This window comes from Arvicola amphibius, chromosome 3, assembly GCF_903992535.2.
Source record: "Arvicola amphibius chromosome 3, mArvAmp1.2, whole genome shotgun sequence".
NCBI classification, from domain to species: domain Eukaryota; kingdom Metazoa; phylum Chordata; class Mammalia; order Rodentia; family Cricetidae; genus Arvicola; species Arvicola amphibius.
This window is the reverse complement of record NC_052049.1, coordinates 120160365-120182251: the sequence shown is the minus strand read 5'-3', so window position 1 is coordinate 120182251 and position 21887 is coordinate 120160365. Positions and strand designations below refer to the sequence as shown.

Genomic DNA, 21887 nt, shown 5'->3' with positions numbered 1-21887 from the left:
AACTGTTATCCCCCCCCCCCCCCACCCCAGAATAATTTATCCAAGGTCTCTTATCAACAGAGGACTTGGGTTTGAATGTCTGACCTCAAAGACTCTTTCACAATTTACCAATTATTAGTCATCAAAAAAAGTTTTAAACTTTTAAGTTAAAAGTTAACTTGCTAAGTTTCAGGGTTTTTATACACACAGTGTGTCAAGTTTGTAAAAACTCTCCGCTATCCTGGGTAGGAAAAACCTAGATCCCTTTTGCTCAAACTAGAACTCTAAAGGCGGTGGAAACTGCGATATTTGACTTTGTTTTGAGGGAGTGGGACGAAGGCGGTTCAGTTCACCAGGTGGCTTTTTGGACAGTCTTTGACGAATAATTGCTCCCGAGAGCAAAGTGCATAGTTAAAGGTGAACTCCTGATCCGCACCCCGGAGCCGTGCTCGGCCCCGCCCCACGGAGGCGGAGCAGCGGCGGGGCGGGCGGGGCGCGGCCGTGGGTTATAGGACACGCAAGGAGCTCGTGGGACTGTAGTCCGCTCGTCACTGGACGCGAGGGACCCGCGGGACCCTCAGTACTGCGCAGGACATCACAGGATCCGGAACCTTCCGACCGGGCTATGGCGGCCGCTCCGGGCGCCCGACTCCTGCGCGCCGCCTGCGCCTCCGTCGCTTTCCGTGGCCTGGACCGCGGCTGGCTGCTGGCCTGTGGGGTCCGCACGGGAACTGCCGTTCCCCGGTGGACCCCGAGCCCCGGCGCGCACGCAGAGGCCGGGCGGGGACGGCCGCTGAGCTTGTCTGCGCGCGCGTGGAGCAGGTGAGGCGCGGCGGCGACGGCTGGGTCCCGGCGTCCCCCGGCCTACGTTTCCGCCCCGGCACCCTTCCGCCTCCTGACGCCAGCGTTCCGGGGCCTGGCTCTGCGGTGCGGGGCACTGGCCTCTGGGCTTCCTCGGTGGGGTGCCCTTGTCGCCCTTACCGTCGTGGTTGCTCCCCTGGCAAGACTAGCACACGCTGGCCTTTGTGCTGCCTTCCAGCTAGGGAGGGGTTAGGGGCTCCTGCCTAGTGGGAATTGGGTAGGGTAGAGTTTAAACCCGCACTGACTTTAGTCCCTGTGGACCTAGGATAACAGTGTTGACCTTCCAGGATGATTTAAGGGATAAATGACTCCGTACAGGTGACGTTTGGTCTTGCGCCTGGTTGAAAATGAGGGCTCAGTAGGTAGGTGCCTCTTAGCAACAGTTCTTGGGGGTCATAGTGTAGAGAATTCTGTGGGAAATGTTCAGAGAGTTGAGAGCTCCCCATAGGTGGAAGGTTTGTATTAGGTATATTTGTTTTTAAAGGCACTGCCCCCTTAGGTTGACTAAAGATAAAATTGACTTAAAGTTTCTCAGTGTGGTGACATGTTGACAGTTACATAACGTCTATGAAAAACATAGCTGTTGCTTCAAAGGAAAGATGAGAGTTTTCGTCAAAGCTAAACATTGAGTGCCCATGCCTGGAAACACAGATTAGAGTCTCCATGAATTGCATGTCCCTCTGTGGAAGAACTTAGCTCAACTTTTGTAGTCACAGGCCCAAAGAAAGTCACAAGTCAGTGTATTTGTCAAATGTAGTGAGGGGACAGCGAATGGATTATAGGGTTTTGAACCTATCTTACATCTTTAGTGTTAGCATTGGAAGCCGATGGTCCATTAGGATAACACGTTCCAAGACTTATTTACCTGGTAACCATAAAGCTCAGAAACAGTGTTTGGTGATACATGACCCTAAGGTCATGTTAACAATAACCCAAGATAATTTTGGCTGTTTCTAGATATGTGGCAATCCGTCTCTTCACAGCCACAGATGTTTGTATCTGGTGTATCATTCTACAGCATATTCAACACAGATACGGCTTCTTCAGAGAATTTCTGATCATAGAAATCCCTGCCAGTCATTTGACTCCAGAATAGAGTATAGCAGGAAATGAGAATCCCCCCCGCCCCGTGTGTTTTGTGTGAAGTGAGAGGGAAATCGTGGGTACCATTCAGTCCTATTTCCCCTGGTCCCTCTGACTATTCACCTGTGGATGCCTTAATTTCTATGGCAGATGCTTTCTGGATTTAAGTTGTGACATATTGAACATAATCAGTGTAACTAGTATTTAAGGGAACACATGTTTTTGCAAATTGGTTCCTACGATTTTGTCACTAGGTTTTGGATATTGTGATTCTTGACACAGACATTGGAGCTTCAAGTAGATTTTCCAGCTCGTATTATGCCAGACTCTTGCTGTTAAAACAGCCACTCCCAGCTATTTGTAGTTATTGAACATTAAGAAGATTGAAGCTAAATAATATTCACGGTTCTGTCTTACAGTTATGCTAGCCACGTTTTAAGTATAAATAAAACTAAAGTATGTGGTGAGCTTCTCTACTGTGTTTGGCATTGCCAGTATAGGACCTTTCTGCTTAAGTTCAAAGTTGTATTGGACAAAGTAATTCTAGAAACTGAGTTTCAAGTTCCACGTCTATATAAACTCTCAATAAATGAATGTTGAAAAGCTTTTATTCACAAACACCCTGACATAATACTTGATGTTTTGCAAGTGATTTGATTACAAAGGGCTTTCACACACATGATTTCACTGTATTTTAAGACAGTCCTGTGAAGTAGATAAGTAGGTGAGTGGGCATAAAGTTATATTAACTAGCTGGCAAAACATGGTCTAGACCTTGAATAGGTTTTATGTCGCATGGCAGATGACAGTCTTTGTCCTTGAGATGCTGTGGCTCTAACCAGGGCCCTCTTTGGTGTCAGGCATGTGATCTGCTGCAGTACTGTCTGTAGCTGGTGGCTCTTTAGTTAATACTTTTGTGAGTCATTTCCGAGAGCAAAGGTGATGAGGGGAGAACAGAGCCATAGACTGGCCTTCCCTCTGCTAGCGCCCCGGGCCATGGAGTGAAAGGGTAAGAACAGCTATATGTTCCTCCAGTGGTTCTCAACCTGGGGGGATCGGCCCATTGCGGGGTTCTAGTGACCCTTTCACAGGGGTCACCCAAGACCATCAGAAAGCACAGATACTTACATTACAATTCATAACAGTACAGTATAACAGTTATGAAGTAGCAGTGAAATAATTTTATGGCTGGAGGTCACCACAACATGAGGAAGGTGTATTACAGGGTTGCAGCGTTAGGAAGATTGAGAACCACTGCTCTACTCCATTAGCCTGGGAGACCTACAGGACCACAGCCTTGTTAGTGTGTCTGCTGGAGTTGAGAAAAGCAAGTGGCTGTTTAATTGGGGATGAAGGTTTAGAAGAATTACATTTATTCTGCTACTTGAAATCTTAGAATCTAGTTCTTAGAAGTGCAGGAGGTGTGGCATTGACCAGTCATTGAATGTGAACAGACAGAAGTTTGGTCAAGTACATGTGTATAAAGTATTTCCATGAACTTCCTCTATTTTAACCATTTAATTCATTAAATTAAAAACAGTTTAATCCTGGGCTAAGGAGTAGCTCAGTTAGTAGAGTGCTTGTGTAGTATGTGAAGCCGTTTGACCCCTAGCACCACATAAAGTGTGCAGAGGTGCGGAGTGATATGTATGTATGTATGTATGTATGTATGTTATCCCAGCACTCGGGAGGTGAAGCAGGAGGATCAGAAGTTCAAGGCTGTCCTTTGCTACATGGAGTATAGGAAGTTAGCCCAAGATAAGTAAGGGTCTGTAGAAAAGAAAGGATTTTAATGCTTTAATGGGTGGAGTCACTGCTCTAGTTTACTGTATATAGGAGTGATTTCCGTGGTCACTGCTCTAGGAGTAAGACCAGAAGCTGTGGCTTTGGCTTTGGCTTCTCTGCTCTTTCACTTGAATTACCTTTCCCCTCTTATTTGTGCTTCCTTCTTTGTCGTTAGCAAATCAATTACTTATCTTAGCATTTGTTAACAAGGGATGAATAGCTTTAGTACAGCAGTTCTCAACCTTGCTGACACTGCAAGGCTTAAATACAGTTCCTCATGTTGTGGTGACCCCCAACTGTAAAGTACTTTGTTGGTACTTCAAAACTAATTTTGCTACTGTTATGGATCGTAATGAAATATCTGATATGCAGGAAATCTGATAGGTGACCCCTGTGAAAGAGTCACTTGACCCACGAAAGGGTTGAGACCCACAGGTTGAGAACCACTGTTTTAGCACATAGTAGCAGTCCAGGTTTCTAGCAGTAGAAATAAGTTTGGGGGCTTTAAATAAAAGTTACTGAGCTGTGTTTGAGTTCTACCATGGCTTAGGCATTTTGTACATTGTCAAAACTGTAAGATAAATGCCTTGACAAAAGACTGATGTGAAGGTGATTTGAAATTCCTTTGTTGCAAGTTTAGCTGTATGTTCTAGAACAGCAATCCTAAAGCCCCAGATTGGAATAATTCCATAAACATCCCCATTTACTATAGCCTAGCTTCCAGGCATTTGTCCATGTCATTCTTTCCGATTCATATGCCATATGGCTTGCCGACTGTCCCATCTGGTTCTTCAAGTATTAGAAGCTAAGCAGGTTCTAAATGTGAGTGCATTTTCAGCTTTCACAAAGCTCCTTCTCTTAATCCTAGTAACCCTAAGTTAAACCCAGTTGCCCATGCTGAAAATGTCAACATCCCTTTGCCGTGTGTGTGTGTGTGTGTGTGTGTGTTGTGTGTGTATGGTGTGTGGTGTGCACACACACATACTAATAATATATAAATGAATTCCTAAACTTTCCATTTTACTACAGAGTTCAACTGGCTCAAGTCATTGCCTCCTATGTCCTTTTTAAATTTGTGTTTTAGAGAATCTTCTAGCTGTGAGGGCTCTTGTACATTCTCTACTATTTTATCTTGAGAAGAACATAGCTTTTGAATAGTTTAGCATTACAGTTCCTCTGTGCAAGGATCCTTCTTTTACAGAGCCCAGGTTGGGACTCAGGTACAGAAGAGCATTGCCCTGACTCTGTCTCTGAAGCCATGTAAAACAAACAAACAATTTTTTTCCCTGTCTTTTGACAGTGCTAATTGTTTTTAAAGGCCTCTCTCACCCCCAATTAAAAGAAGTTTGGGAGCACCCCCAATTAAAAGAAGTTTGGGAGCGTAGACATTTTTTTTGAAGGCACATGCACAAATTTTTATATCTTTTTTTCATTTAAGAAATATTAGTGTATATTTATTGTACAAGGTGATGAAAATTTTCACTGATATTTTAAGGTTGGACCTTTTTAATCAGCAGGATTCTTTTATCCAATTCCATATCAACATTATCCACTGGGAGGCAGTTCATCTGACTTATTTGTGAATTTTGATTGTGGTTAAAAATTACAACTAATTAAGTGCTGGGAATGGAAGAGACATCTCCAGGTGCTAGTATGATGATTTTCCCCACATTTTAGTTATGTTCAGTAGAAAGGAGAACAATTTAGGTTTACTTGATGATATATAACACAGTAAGCAGACATGCAGCGGTGTATGGCTCCCTTGATGATATATAACACAGTAAGCAGACATGCAGCGGTGTATGGCTCCCTTGATGATATATAACACAGTAAGCAGACATGCAGCGGTGTATGGCTCCCTTGATGATATATAACACAGTAAGCAGACATGCAGTGGTGTATGGCTCCCTTGATGATATATAACACAGTAAGCAGACATGCAGTGGTGTATGGCTCCCTTGATGATATATAACACAGTAAGCAGACATGCAGCGGTGTATGGCTCCCTTGATGATATATAACACAGTAAACACACATGCAGCGGTGTATGGCTCCCCAGGAGTCTGTTGGTGTTGAATGTACTGTGTGGACAAAGATGAAATGTTCAAAGACTCACAAAAGTGTAAAACAGCTGCCACTGGGGTCAAAGTCTCACGACCAGACACCTACAGTGTAGTGACCCTGTGGCTAGCAGAATTTTTTTTTTTTTTTTTAATGAAGCTGACCACAAACAACCTTGAACTTATCTCTCAGGGCCATGGTCACAGAGATACTGTTCTTTTAAGAGCTTGTGAAAGCAAAATAGGTTTCATGAACTGAGGGTGTAGCTCAGTAGTCAAGTATGTGCTTAGCATGTGTAAGGGTCTGGATTTAATCCCTGGCGCGGAAATCAAACCAGAATCACTGTTGCTTCCACCACAAAACCCAGTAGAGTTCCTGCCTGGTTATGATTGCTTAGTGTTTCTACAGATATGTGACAGGTGAGGAGACAAAAGTTCACAACCCACGGGGCTGCTGGGGCAGGACATAGTTTTCATTTTCTTTAAGGTGATCAATCCTGCCCTCTGTAGGTGGGGTAGAGGATAAGTCCCTCAGTCTGTGCTGTCTTCTTCCTACAAATGTACTTATTCATTTGACCTTGCAGTTATGATTTAATTTTTCTTATTTGTTACTGTTGTGTGAGTTATGTTGTTGATGTGTTTGTGGGCACCCATGGCGCTTTTGTAGAGGTCAAATAACCACATTTTGGAATGAGTTCCAGTGATCCACCTCAGGTGGTCAGGCTTTCATGGCAAGAGCCTCTATGTGATGAATTATCTCCTTGGCCTTTAAATTATATTTTGAAATTACTAAAAATACTGAAATACTGCTTCCTTTCTCAGCTCAGAAGATAAGATAACAGTCCACTTCAAGAACCGTGATGGTGAGACACTAACAACCACGGGGAAAGTCGGTGACTCTCTGCTAGATGTTGTGGTTGAAAATAATCTAGACATTGATGGTTTTGGTAAGTTACCTTGGAAGTTTCTGAATAAATTACAGGGTTTTTTGTTCGTTCGTTTTAACTTTTAAATTGTAATATTCTAATTAAATATTATAATTTAGGACATGTTATTTTATTTTGTTTATAAAGATTATTAGAGTAGGAGCTGGAGAGATGGCTCAGTGATTAAAACCACATACTGCTCTTCCAGAGGATCTGAATTCTGTTCCCAGCACCCAGATCCGTTGGCTCATAATTGCCTGTAATTCTGAATGCAGGGGATCCCACACTATTTTCTTTCTTTTCTGACAGTTGCACACATATGTCCCACACTCAGGAGAAGCATGCTCACATAAACACTTAAAAACCCAAGATGGATAATAGAGGGTACCTGTTTACTTTTAGAAAATAATTCAGATAGCCACGTGACTCAGAAATCGATTGTAGCCTTGTGCCTACTGTTCACCTGTGCTGCAAGCCAGAGAGATGAGAGGCAGAAGGTACAGGCAGAGGTAGTGAATACCATAGCACAGAACAGTTTGGAATAGCTTTGATTTAATTCTAAATGTCATCTTACCTTCTCAGGAGGGGTAACTTATTCTTTTTTTTTTTTTTAAATTTTATTGTGTATACAGTGTTCTGCAGTGTATGCTTGCAGGCCAGAAGAGGGCATCAGACCTCATTACAGATGGTTGTGAGCCACCATGTGGTTGCTGGGAATTGAACTCAGGACCTCTGGAAGAGCAGCCAGTGCTCTTATCCTCTGAGCCATTTCTCCAGCCCGGGTAACTTATTCTTAAAAAAACATTATGTAGAAAGTTTTCATTTCTTCTGACCATATTGTCTAGCCACATGTACAAAGCTGGTGTTTCCACACCTCCATACTGTAGCTCTGGAGGCACTGGCTGTGTCTAAATGGTTCTTTTCCGTGGGGTCTTTGGCTCATTGCCATCTTTATTACCTGAGAAATGCAGATTTTGGGGCTCAGGAAGTCTAGCCAGCAATGTTTATTTACTACTAGTGTGTGTGTGTGTGTCTGTGTGTGTGTGTGTCTGTGTGTGTGTGTGTGTGTCTGTGTGTGCACATGTATGTGTGCATATATTTGTGTGCAGGCTTGCTTATGCCATGTCATGTGTGTGGAGATTAGAGGACAACTTTATGGAGTTGGCTATTTCCTTCCATGGGGTCCTAAGGATCAAATTCAGGTACTCAGATTTGATGGTAAGCACCTTTACCAATCTGCCTTGCCGAACTAGCTGTTTCCGTGATTTGGATGGTACATATTAGGTTTGAAAAGCACTAATCTTTCCAGTTGTAATTTCTTTTTGTTCAATACATTTTTTACAACCTTGGTATATAGTTCATAATTAATACAAATCGGATGTTGACTGGTAATAAATCGTAAGTTTATTTTAAACCAAATAGATGCTTGTTTATTTTTATATAAAGAACTAAATCTTTTTACTTTTTATTGGGGGAGTTGCATTTTGAGACAGGGTTTCACTGTGTAGCCCTGACTGTCCTGGAACTTACTATGTAGACCAAGTTGACCTTGATCTCACAGAGAACTGCCTGTCAAGTGCTAGGATTGAAGACATGCACCACCACGCCTGGCTTTAAAGAACTAAATATTTGATTCTGTAGGACATAAGCACATCTTCAGTATTTTTCAGAGTGGTCCAGTGTTTTGATTTAGTTGTTAGTGCTGAGAATTGGGCTTCTTATATATAGCCCAAAATGGCAGAAGTATGCTTAGGGCCATTTCAAAAACATCGGTAATTCTCTCCATCAAGCTAGAATTTATTTAACAGTTTTTTTTTTAAATGAAACTTAAGTCAGTAACACAAACAGCAATTTTTAAATTGAAAAACAAATCCAAGGATACGCTAGCTTGGTATTGATATGCTGTAGAATGACGGTGGAAAAGCATCAGAAGCCTTTATTTTTAATGGCTCAACCATTTTGTTTCTATAAGTGCAGAGAAGTTTGTATGCACAATAGAAAGATCACACTTTTGTCTGGAGAGATGCTCAGCAGTTAAGAGCTCTTACAGAGGACCAGGGTTTAGTTCCCAGCAACCACAGAATAACTCACAACACCCTCTCTGGTCTCTGTGGACATCAGGCACATACGTAGTACATTGACTTACAGGCAGTCATTCATACACATAAAATAATTAAATTTTAAAAATTAAGAAAGAAGCACTGTAGTTCATAACATACAGCAGTCTCAGCTCTGAACCAGGGTGTGTATGCAGTGTTGTTGGCTTTCCTGTGAGATGTGCACACAGTGCAGGACTTGTGGGCTGCGCTCAGAACCAAGGCTGTAGTCAGGTTACAGAATGCAGCGCCATCTAGGTTGCCAGAAACACTGCAGATCCATCAGAGTCTTTTTTTCTCTCATTGTGCTCAGGAACATTTTACTGCTATAAATTGTTTATCACCCTTTTGCTCAGTTTTTGGGACCCCAGATAGAGTCGTGATCCACATGTGAAGAGGTTTTGGTCTAGGGCTGGAGAGCTATCTCAGTGCTAAGAGCATTGGCTGATCTCACAGAGGACTTCCCAGCATCCACATGGCATGTGGATTGTAACTCCAGGTCTAGGATATCTGATGTTCTCTTTTGATATCTCTAGATTGTGTGTGTGCACACATGCGCGCGCGCGCACACACACACACACACACACACACACACACACACACGCATGCACGCACTCACATACACAGAGGCATTAGACTTATATACATAAAAATATGTATTTTTAGAGGACTGCTTTTGTATGTAACATAGCCTGACTATGTTGCTTCAGGGCATGGTTCAAGTCCTATTATAAGGGCTGTTGTTAGTTCTTTTCCCTGCCATTTTCCCATTATGCATTAAGTCTGCCTTCGTGTCAGTGCTCACTGAAGTTTTTTTTGTTGGAGGGAACGTCGCTCTCATTCAAAAGTAAATTCTAAAAAGCTGCCTCTTGGGTGGCCTTCTGCAGGGTTTGTGAAGAGTTGATTTTTTGTAATGTTTTTCTGAGCTTCTAAAGCTAATGTTTCTACCAGTTTCAAGATAATTATGATCATTATCATTTATGTTTATACCACATCCTGGCATGTTATCTGGTGTTGGTATTGAACCAAAGCCTTGTGCATACTAAGAAAATATTCTATCATTTTATTGTGCCTTCAGCTCTTACCTTCCATTTTATACATGAAAAAACCAATACTCATCTTTGTAGTGATATTTATATCCCAGAGTACCTAATGTGTCAACGTTCCCATTCTCTCTCTGCCATTTTTCTTTATGTCTTTCTATATAAACACCTTTAACAGAAATGATTGATGCAATATATTTTTGTGGAGTTTTACAGGGATGGTCTGGAACTCACTGTCCTTGTACCTCAGCCTCTTGAGTGCTGGCATCACAGGCATGTACCTCCAAGTCCAACTAAACTGCACTTTTAATTGAGCTTTGCTGAGGTATTCTCTCACAATGGATGCTAGTGTGTTGAAAAGTAATTGAGACTAAACTCTGAGATCAGATAGATTGTGGTTCACAAACCAACACTGTCAACTCAGACCTGCAGCATGCCACCTCCCAACCCTCGAGAATGAAAGTGAGCAAGAGCCTAGCTACACGCTGAAAGGAATACCTTCAGAGTGAGATGCCTGTAGAAGGCTTTGAGAGATGATCTAGAAGATACACAGACTCCACTTGCTCATCTCTGGCGACTGTGAGGTCTCTCACAAGCCAGAGTGAAGACTAACACACAGATTGCTTGGTTGTTGAGGCATTTGCCTAATCACCTGAGCCTCTTGGCACCAGATATTTGAACCTCTGGCCAGGCTTTTAGCTGGCCATAGAGCTGGGATTCACACACTGAGGATATGAGCTGTAGAGGATTGGTCTACAGCAGCGACTAGATAACTGACAGCAGCCGTGACCACCAGTGAGCAGCAACTGCAGTATACTGGGGCAGGGCGAGCGCCTTATTCCCAGTTTCCACATTGTAGTGTCTGCATGTGCACAGAGAAAGAAATTCAAGATACACAAAGATCAAGACATGGCCCTTACTTGGAAAAACAACCAAAAAGCTGTTGACAAGGAAACCCAGATACTAGACAATTTTTGTTGTTTGCTTTTTGAAATAGGGTTCCTCTGTGTATCCCTGACTGTTCTGGAACTAGCCAAAATGTTAAGTCAGGTTTTAAAACCGTGTGACAATGTTCTTGGTCATGTTCTAGACCAACACGTCTATGTGTGTGGAGACTGTTAGCTCTCTGTGGGAACATTGCAAAAGAAATTGTGTTTTTCCAGCCCTTGAGAACACTTAGGTGAAAGCTGTAACCAAGGGAGGCTATTTGTGTCATTTTCTCTGAAGATTCATTTTCACTTTTAGGAAGAGACTCATGTCCTAGACAGTTTACAACAGAGATGCTTATAACAGAAAAGATTCGCAAAAACAGCTGCCCACCTACAGAGAACCGATATGTAGTCTTTAACTGCAAGACTATCTAGTTGTGTAAGGCAACTCAAGGAAAGTTTTAAGAACTGAGCATCAGAAGGAAGTTTTTATTTTGGTTATAAAAGTCCCTCAACTGTATCAGTTACTTTTCTGTTACCTTGATAAAAGACTTGGCCAGTTGTATCTCAGAAGGACTGTATCTCTGAGGCAGGCCTTGAAATGGTGTGTCTGAGGCCAGCCTTGAACTCCTGATTTTCTTTTTCCATCTCTCTGTGTGCTGAGAGTACATGAACCACCATGCCTGGTTTCTGTCATGCCTGAGCGTAAACCTAAGGTGTCATGTATGCTAGGCTAGTACCCTACCAGCTGAGACACACTCCCAACTCCAGTTTATAGCTTCTAACAGCATCTTAGAGAAATAAAAAATAATAGAACATAGAAAAACACTACCTCTTTTGCAGGGGTGTTGCTGTGAAATATTTATTTATAGAGTGTTTGTGTAAAATTAAATTCACACTGTGGGTCAAGGTTGAAACAGTGTTTCCCCTAAACCCTTTTTGGCGTGGTTGAGTAGAGCTTTCCTGCCCAGGCTTGTCTGTCCATTCCGCCACTCTCACACTGTTGTGACTTTGGACCAGGGCCCTAACTTTTTACCTTGTCTTCTTACTTGTAGAATGGGGCTAATATTAGTATATGCCCCATAAGGTTGCTGTGAAGATCAAATGAGTTAATCCAAGTGTATCAGATCTTTTTTGTTGTGATAAAAACACTTTTGACCAAAAGTGGCAAAGGGGGAGTTTATCTTGGTTTACTACAGTTGCAGGTGGGAGGTCCACAGTAATGAAGGAGATAAGGCAGCAAGTGGCCTTAGCGGGAAGCTCAGAGTATGTCCTCACCCACAGACGTGAGAGAGTGAACTGGAAGGGGGAAGCTACAACCTCTCAAAGCATGACCCAGCGACATGCTTCTTCAGCAAGGCTGTACCGCCCCTCCTCAAGGTTCCATAACATCCCTCACCCCGCTGCCCCCAACAGTGCCACCTACTAGGGTCCACGTGCTCAGACACCCGAGCTCCACACATGGCTGAGTCCATGGTTTCTGCAGTATCTACCCATGTGATCTCATCTTATCTGTGACCATAAGTCCTTCCTAAATGCTGCTAGAGATTAAATTTATATGTTTGGCTCAGTTTTCTCTGAGCTTGAACTTGCAGATTCAGTTCCCTTGTTTACATTTCTTTTTGGAAATTCTAAAGAAATTTAAAACTCAAATATTTGCTTTTTTTTTAACAGTTATTTACCTCCTCCACCACATGACTATAATATTTGTGTGTGAGTGTAGGCACACACATGCTATATAATACAAGGGCGGAGGCTGAGGACAGGTTGCAGGGGTTAGTCCTCCTTTTCCATCATGTGCATTCTGAACATAAACTCAGTCATTAGAGTTGTTAGAGTTGGCAACAATTGCCCTTACACACTGAACCCTGTTTCTGGTTAAAAAAAAAAAAATTCATGTTTTTTAAACAACTTTTGATCCTGCCCTTCTCCTTAGTCTTTCCTCCAGCATTTCCTAGATCAGCAATGACCAGTGCAGGTAACACCTGAGCAGCTTTGTCTTCCTGTCCGTCCAGCCCTTCAGCACCTACTCTCACTTACCCTCCAGTAGATCTCTTGGCTCTGGTGAGCCGTGCACACCTGGACCTGTGAACCTGCTTCGGCCCTTGAGTTCTGCAACTTGGGTGATTGTCAGCACACATCAGCCATGTCGGTTCTCTCAGTAAAACCACAAAGAAAACCATTGCGCTTAGGACTAAATCCATATTCCCATCGGCCTAAGGCTGCACATGATGAGCCCTCCCTCTGCTCTTCCGCTCTCCTCCACTTCTCATTTGTCTTCTTCCTGTTTTGGTGATGCTGACCTCTTAGAAGATTGAACTCAAACTAAACGTCACACCTTTAATACTTCATGTGCATTTTTTCCTCTGCCGAGACACTGCCTTCTCTCTCCCATCCCACAAATGCTTATTTACTATTCTGTATCTATTAAGTCTATGTATTAATTTCTTAAGCCATATAGGGGAAATACATAGCAGATGATGGCAAATGTTGTGGAAGAAATGCCTGGATTCTGGGATGCAGGGCATTGGGTTCAGGTAGTAAAAGAAACCCTCCTTTGCCCAACCACCCAGGCCCTAAGTGGTGTTTCTCTGTTACCCCCAGCCCATCATAAGCTCGCGTTGCTCGCAGTGCCCAGTCTGCTGTAGTTTGTCATTGCCCAATCTGTCCCACTGCCTGGCCTCAGGCCATCCTTTCATAGCAGTTCCATTTTGTTGATGCATTTAGTCACTCCGGTGTCCTTCCCCTGGACTCTGGTAAGGGATACAGTCATTCTTAATTCATTTGTTGTTGTGTATGAAGGAATGAGTAAATAAATGGTTCGGAATGGGCAGTTGTGAACTTAGGAAGCAATACAATGCATAAGTATTCACATAACAACTTTTGTGTTAATAGATAATCCTTTCAGTATTGTGTGCTGCAGTATTCTGCCACTTGGGGGCAGTTATACATCTGTGATTAAATTTATCTAGCTTATCATTTCAAACTTTTTCCTTCTGTAATTTTCACATGCCTGCTTTATGAATATTCAAGATAAGAGGTTCCTGTAATGTTTATAGAAGTCTGTATTTCTGCTTGCTGTTATGCTTACTGTTGCTTTTCTGATACGTTCGTTCCATCATCCTTTGGACAATATGATTATACATAATTTCACATTTTCAATATGTAACTTCCCACACAGCTGTATTCTAGGTTTCATTTAGTAAAGGGGTTAGGTGTGTGAGGGTGACCCACCTTATCTTGTCAGCATCATAAGTGAATGAAATGACCCTAATGCAAGACTTGAATGTAGGTAACTTCTCTCAGCAACACTCAGATTTCATAAATGGAAAGAAGAAATTTATATATCTATACAGTATACTTTTATTATTTCTTCATCCCTATGTATCTCCAACTTCCTTTGGTGTCCCCTACCCTGTCTTCGTCTAAACTTCCTATCCTCCTTCATTTGGCTATTAATATCCCCTGAGACCAATTAGTGCTGCTAATATATGATGGGTGTAGGGCCACCTATTGGGATATTGAACAATTTACCAGGGTCATGTCCTCAAAAGAGTGTGAATCGATCTCCCTCAGCACCCATCAACTGCCAGTAGCTCCTATGCCAATGGTCGGGCCTTAGAGGCCCCTCCTACATCCATGCTGGATTTTTGACTGGAGTAATCTTGTGCAGGTAGTTATGGATGCTAGGAGTTGGTGTGTGCAGAAGCTGTGTCAGATACAGATGTCAGCATTTTATATCTTTCTTCCTCCTCAACCAATGCTTAAAATTCTTTCTGCCCCTCTTCCATAATGCTCACTGAGCCTTATAGTTGCTTATGTTGGCACTTTGACCAGTTATGAGTCCTCTGCATTAATCACTCACTGCCTACTGGAAAAACAAGCTGTGATTGGTGGTGGTGGCGCACGCCTTTAATCCCAGTACTTGGGAGGCAGAGGCAGGCAGATCTCTCTGAGTTAGAGCCCAGCCTGGTCTACAAAATGAGTTCCAGAATGGCCAGGAGTACACAGAGAAACACTGTCTCAAAAACAAAACAAACAAACAAAAATAAAAATAAAAGTTTCTCCCATTAGGGTTGAAAACATGAGCAACACAAATCAGTGGTTCCAGTTATCAATGTTTAGAAGGCAGTTGGACAGTTTAACCAATAAGCAAAACAACAACAATAAATTCCTGCCAGGTTACAGTAACAGGTTTGGAATCCCTTCTGTGAAGCCAGATTAAAGTCCAGTCAGAAAGCCAGGCAGGTGGTGGCACACACCTTTAATCCCAGCACTCAGGAGATGGAGTCAGGCGAATCTCTGTGAGTTCGAGGCCAGCCTGGTGTACAAGAGTTAGTTCCAGGACAGGCTCCAAAGCTAAAGAGAAACCCTGTCTCAAACAAACAAACAAAAAACCACATAAACAATCCATTCAGACAGAAAGTTGTTGGTTACTGCATGACATCGCAGTCATGCCACTGTTGCACCAATGTCCACATATTGCCAGTCTGGTTAGTATTGCAGTGTGCAGTCTAGTGCTGGGTGAGACCACTGATTGAGTCCCCGCCCCAGCAGCCTAAGATTTCTCGCCATTTCCAAATATTTATTATCATAACCTTCAACGTCTGTTGCCAATATACATATTATTTATACTCATGATTCTTGCAACCCCCAGGCGAGGTTGTTAGAGTTGCTATTAAAATAACTGAAGCACAGAGAGTAAGAACACCTACCATGACACAGTAAAGGTGTGGTTAAAGGTGGGGAATCTGGTTCCAGAGCTCATATACTCGACTCTTGTGCCTCATTACTTGGGCACAAGTTCCAAGGCTATCACGCTATCACTGCTTCTAAATGACCCCCCCCCCTCTCGTATGTTATGTGTGTTCTGGTGCATGGTATGAAGTTTTTTCCACACCTACCTTTTTGAGGCAAGTCTCCTTTTTTTCTGTTTCTGCTGCTATGTTGTATACTGCAGGCTATCTGGCTTGTGAACTTCTGGGAGATCTTGTATACCAATGTTTGTATACAAACACACACATATAACATATATGTATACACACACACACACACACACACACACACACACACATATATATACTGAGTGGTTGCTTTAAAATAAGTTGTTTATGATTTGTTATCTTTGTGTGTTTGATATATGTACCTGTTTTGTTTGCCTATATACTTGTGGTCACTTAAAGATTTCTCACTTGAAAATGGGTCATGAGTGGGAAAAAGTTGAGGAAGCCCTGGCTTATATAGTTGAGTTTCTTTGTAAGGCAATTTCCAAATGAAGTCTGTCTTGATTTGTTTGGATGGCGTGATTTTGTTAGTGTCCTTTGTGGAGCCTGGCACATAACAGGAGCTGAGTAAACAGCTGCTAATTTAATGCAAGTAGAGTAAGATGGCTCGGCGAGTAAAGACACTTGACACCACATCTGGTGACCAGAGTGTGGCCCTGAGACCCACCACACGGTGCACATGCTCACATACATACACAGCACACAGATATAGAGTACATACAATTTTAAAATGAAATGAAAGGAATGATCACATTATTTAAATCTGTGGTGTATCTTAAAATGTCTTGTTTGTTAGGCCAATTACTTAGAGGATTGAGAGGGAAGGATATTTAACTTTATTTAGGTGTAGGGTAGATACTTCCTCTTGGATAACACAAGTCATTATCTGTTGCTTTGAGGTTCTCCAGGTAAGGTGAATTATGTGTGTATGATATTATACATTGTTGATATATATATATGTATGTATATATATATATATATATTTAAGAATACATCTTTGTGTGTACGTGTGCCTCAGTTATGAACTTGGATACATTTTAATATTAGAGTTGTATGTCCTTCTTGGTCCCTTCACATTCCCTGTTTGTGACATACCTTTGTGAAGTGCTGTGTGAGTGATTTCAGATAATGTGGGGCTGGGGGACCTCTTCCTGACTCGTGATTATTCAGTACTGAAATCCTTTCAGTTAGTGTTGTCGCTGATTCTAAGACACAGAAGCGTTTCAGAGCAGCCAGGTGTGCACTGCTGCGGTGCACAGCATGGTCAGCCTCTGCTTCTCTTACAGGTGCTTGCGAGGGGACTTTGGCTTGCTCCACCTGCCACCTTATCTTCGAGGATCATATATATGAGAAGTTAGATGCCATCACCGATGAGGAAAACGACATGCTTGACCTGGCTTACGGACTCACAGACAGGTGAGTAGATTTTGTTGGTTAGTTTTGATTGAGGATCAGGGTGGCCTCATACTCGTGTGTGCTTAGATCATAGGCATAAGGCACACTGTGTGTCTGACCTGTGAGGTAAGTGACACCCTGGGGAAGTCTGCATTATCTTCCTTCGGGTCTAAGATCACACCACGAGTAGAGAAGATAGAGAACAGTCACGAAGTTTGAGCATCCTCGGGGCCGTTCTCTTTCACTGTCCACACTTGCCCCTTACAAAAGGCAGAGTTAATTGGTAGTCATGGTTTCTAATCCAATACATCTTTAGTCTATTTTTGCCAGGAATTAATATTTATCATAATTTCATAGGATTGAATTAAATGGAATGCTTTTTATAGTATTCTTGAAGAACAGATTTGATAATTGAACAAAATTATAGTGGAAATTTTACCTGTCTGAGAGAACTGAGTTTTCAAAGAAACTTAATATATAATAGTAATTATGTTAAGGTGAGTAGTTCTTTTTCTAGGTGTATATTAAAGTAAATTAATCAGAGCTTATTAATTAGCAGGTAGTTTCTCTTAAACACAGTGAGCTTTGCAGAAGCAGATGGCATCAGTGATACTATTTTTTAATTATCCAGTCTTAGAGTCAAGAAAGTCTTGTCCTTGATTGACTGTTTCAAGGCATAATTAAGGAGGCTTATTTCTTATTGAGAGCGGGTTTTGTTTAACTGTATTTTGCTACCTTAATGAAGAATAACTTCTTAAAAACTTTATTAGCTTACAAGATCTAGGTTTCATGTGGTAAGAATAAATTTTAAGCAGTTATAGTGGTAATAGTTTTATTAATTTCAGTTTGTTCCTTTTATAGTTCATCTCTCCCTATTTTCTGTTCTGTTTGGTTTTGGATGCTAAGAGCCTTGCCCATACTAGACAGAGCACCCTATCTGTCAGTGAGCTATGCCCCAGCCTCCACCTCCCTCTTATGGAAGTGAGACTAATATCCTGGGAAGAAAGAGTGAGCGCTTCATACCTTTTACATCCAAGCTGCTGCCCTTATGCGTGGGGTACTTGTTCTCCCCCCACTGTGCCTACAATGTTCTGCTTTGCCTCGCTGATAGTGGCTTCACTTTCTGGATCATCGTCCTCTAAAGGGTGGCCTTGCTTCACCACATATGAACATGCCGAGTGCCTGACTGTCGCCCTAAGACCTCCCAAGTCCTCTAGTTATCTCTGTTGCCTTGCCATGGTTTTTGCTCTTGCAGATAGAGCATGATGTATAATTGAGTATTGTCAAGGCTGTTTCTAATTCTACAAGGAAGAACTACTGATGGGAAGTGATTTCTTTTCTTCCAATCATCAAAATTTTCTATGGTTAAACTGGCTTTCTTACTGCAGGAAGTGGTGCCTCACTATATCTAAATTTATGTGTGTTGTCCTGGCTACTTTTTTGTTTTTTTCAAACAAGCTTTCTCTGTAACTTTGGAGCCAGTCCTGGAACTAACTCTTGTAGACGAGGCTGGCTTTGAACTCACAGAGACCCACCTGCCTCTGCCTCCTGAGTGCTGGGATTGAAAGCGTGCCTCACCACCACGTATACCTGGCTATTTTTTAAACTGTAATTCCCCATGTAATTTTTCTTTCTTTCTTCTTTTCTCCTCAGAGGAGGTGCTTGGGTTTGGATTGTACGAGTGCTCGGTCACTGAGCCACAACCTGCTCATTGCTTGTCCTTGTCCATGCTTCGCAGCAGCAAAACGGAAGTGCCTACTTTGCCTCAGCCTCAGATGTTCTCACGTTCCTTTGGCTCTTCCTGAGTGTTAAATCTCACACACCCTCCAAAGTCTTCTCTAGACACCATGTGTCCAGTCCAGGGGTTCATTGTTCTGTTTGTGTGGCACTTGTCACAGTCTCACGTGGTAGCTATCAGTTTTCTCATCTCATCTGTCTGATTGACAACAGCAGTTAGTCTCTTCAGCAGTCCTGCAGGAGAGTCTTTTCTTCTCCATCTTGATGATCAGGTTAGGAAAGAACAGAAAGTTGCCTGTGAACACACTATGTTAGTGCTGGCTTTCCACTGGCTGGTTTTCTCTAAATCCTGTGCTTTCCTCTGAATGCCTCTCCTGTGCCCAATGTGTAACAGGTGAAAGCACTGAATTTAGTACTCTGTGTATACCCATTAACTGCACTGTACCCATTGGCATTTAGTAAAATTATCATTGACATTTAGGATTTTACCAGTTGACATTTAGTACTGTACCATTGACATTTAGTGGTAGAAAATTTTACCATTATACATCCAGTAAATGTTTGAATCCATTAATGCAGCTAATGCCTTCAGAACATGCTATGTCAAAGAGAGTTTGATTGTAAGATTAGCCTTTTTTTTTCAGTATTGGGGACTGAACCCAGAGTCTTTCACATAATAGGAAAGTACTTTACACTGAGCTGTATCCCAGCCCTTTATTTACATTTTTTTAATTTTGAGACTGAATTTAAGTTAAATCCAAGCTGGAATTCTTACTGTTTGCCCAGGCTGGCCCTCAACTTGCATTCCTCTTGTCTTAACCTCCTACGTGGCTGAGGTTCCAGGCACGGGCCACCAGTCCTAGCTAACATGTACCTTTTGTGTACTTCTAAGAGAACAGGAAAGTGCTGCGTATTAAAGTCTGCACTGTAGTGTCTCTTTATTTAATATACGGCATGCATTTAGAAAGCTTGCTCAAACATAGACGTACACATGGGCCACATTTGTTGAAAACAGAGCGTCTAAGGAGAGCGTAATCAGTAGAGTTTTGTGAAAGAGAGGGGAAATGAAATGATGATTGGTCTTCCCATCACGATTACACACTTGCATCTGCTGGGGTCCTCTGGTGCTGGTGATTGTGGTTTTATCATCCTTTTGGATTTATTTTGAAAGGGCTAAAACTTTAACACCTTTGGAGTCACCGACATCCTTGTCTTACTTGGTTGGAGACACTGGTGTGTATACTATGACCAGGTCCACAGCTGTGACACAGCAACCTCTTCATATTGTAGCAGTGGCTGTAAGGTGCCATGGCCTGAAGATGGACTTTGATTTCAGAGACGTTAAAAATATGGGGGAAGCACATTCTTACAATTGATAGTTTGAATCTATGAATTTCATTTTTGTCTTAAAGAATTTTGTTGTTATTGTCTGGCAGGATCTCATATGAAGATGGTCGTGAACTCCTAACTTGGCTCTGTCTTTTAAGTTCTTGGTTTATAGGTGCTTGCCACTATGGTTGTTTGGTGCTGACCTTCTGCTACCTCTAGTTGGCTTGGATAGGGTGTCTCCTTTGGCCTAATGAAAACGTGAAAGACTAGCAAATTCTCCAACTGCTTTGGGCAAGAAAGTATAAAAATATCCTAAATTACTACAGGCTTCTGAATGACATGTATCCAATACTAAACTGAGCCTCCTTCCTTTCCTTGCAGGTCACGGTTGGGCTGCCAAGTCTGTCTGACCAAGGCTATGGACAATATGACTGTTCGTGTGCCTGAGGCAGTGGCGGATGTCAGACAGTCCATTGACATGAGCAAGAATTCCTAAGATACATTAAAAAGAAATATTTTCATGAAATTTTTACCTATTTTTATAATTATTTCTGAGTATAATTAAATGATTACACAACAGAATATATTTCTCCGTGTGAGTAGCTGTGTTGTCTTAATTTGGTTTGTAGTACTGAAAGTCTGCAGTTTTTGTTTGATTAGATTATTAAGATGTCAGTTTAATTTTAGAAGCTAGCTGATATAATAAACTCCTTACACATTTTACCATGAGTGTGTTCAAGTGATTTTAGCAAAACATTACTGTGTAATCTTATGTCTGCTTTTTTAGGAGGTCAGTTTAAAAAGAGTGTCATTGGGGCTAGATAGTCAGATCAGCAGTTCAGAGCACTGGCTCTTCTTCCAGAGGATCCATTTCAAATCCTAGCACCCAGCTGCTCATAGTGGTTTGGATCTCCACTTTTAGCCTCCACAGATACAGCATGCGTTTGATGTATAGGTATATGATCAGGTAAAAAATTCACACACATGAAATAAAAATTTTAAGAAACAATTTTTAAAAAAACTTATCACTATTCTTGTTTCATGTAGGCTGTAGATCTCCACATAACATGGTTTGACCAGGGTGTAACCAGAGAATCTGTGCTTCTGGCTGTAAGTTTCATGTTTAGATGCAAACTGGCGGAATTATGAAGATTTTAGCTGAGGCTGGCAGAGCTGTGTTACAGAGGACATCATGCGACCTCTCAAACAGTTCGGACGGACACAAGACCCAAAACTGGCTGATTGATAGGCCTGCTGGAACCACTGCAACTGGTCCTGTACTTGATGATAACGGCATGTGTGTATCATTAGCCTTAAACTGTTCTGTTCCTATTGTCCACTCGGTACAGGACCATTCAGAAACTCCACTTAGGGATAAAAAGAGTAAGGAGAGCTAACCCTGTTCAGTGGAGATCTTGATCCGTTCCTGGGGTTCTCTAGTGTGCCTTAGCTTAGGACTAATTGTCCTCCTTAAAGTTTGTCTGTAATACATCTTTCAAATCCTGTGCCACCCATCCCTCTCAGAAGCCTCCACTCACCTTTGGGTATGTCCTTTTGTTCTGTAGAAAACTTTTCCTCAGTTTGTTCCTTGTTTTAAAGTCCTTTCTTTGGTGGTGGAAAGAACCTGGAGACACTGGGAAGAGGCCTCAGTCTGCTCTGTCTTGGAGAACCCACTCCTCAGCCTTCATCTGCAGGCAGCATTATGTATGTATTTAAATGTATATGTGGGTGGAAAAGATACTTAATTGCTGAGTGAAACATTTAATGTCTTTGTTTTTATTTATTTTTTTAAAACTTTATTTTAAAAAGCAAAGTGTTGAGCTTTTCTTTCACTTTAATTATTTTGTTTTGGTTTCATTTGTGGGTTTTTCGTTGTTGTT

At 41.9% G+C, this 21887-nt stretch overlaps 1 protein-coding gene across 1 annotated transcript; it reads left to right on the top strand.

Moving 5' to 3' along the window:
* Positions 1-461: 461 nt before the first annotated feature.
* Positions 462-20730, top strand: Fdx1 (ferredoxin 1). Its single transcript, XM_038323308.1, has 4 exons — positions 462-801; positions 6591-6715; positions 16833-16962; positions 20389-20730. Exons 1-4 carry the CDS (start codon positions 605-607, stop codon positions 20501-20503), a joined length of 567 nt encoding a protein of 188 aa, XP_038179236.1. The 5' UTR covers positions 462-604; the 3' UTR covers positions 20504-20730.
* The last annotated feature ends 1157 nt before the right edge of the window (positions 20731-21887 follow it).

Coding starts and splice junctions, on each gene's coding strand:
- Fdx1 (XM_038323308.1), top strand. CDS start 605: ATGGCGGCCGCTCCGGGCGCCCGACTCCTGCGCGCCGCCTGCGCCTCC. Junction 802..6,590: donor TCTGCGCGCGCGTGGAGCAG/GTGAGGCGCGGC, acceptor TTCCTTTCTCAG/CTCAGAAGATAAGATAACAG. Junction 6,716..16,832: donor TCTAGACATTGATGGTTTTG/GTAAGTTACCTT, acceptor CTTCTCTTACAG/GTGCTTGCGAGGGGACTTTG.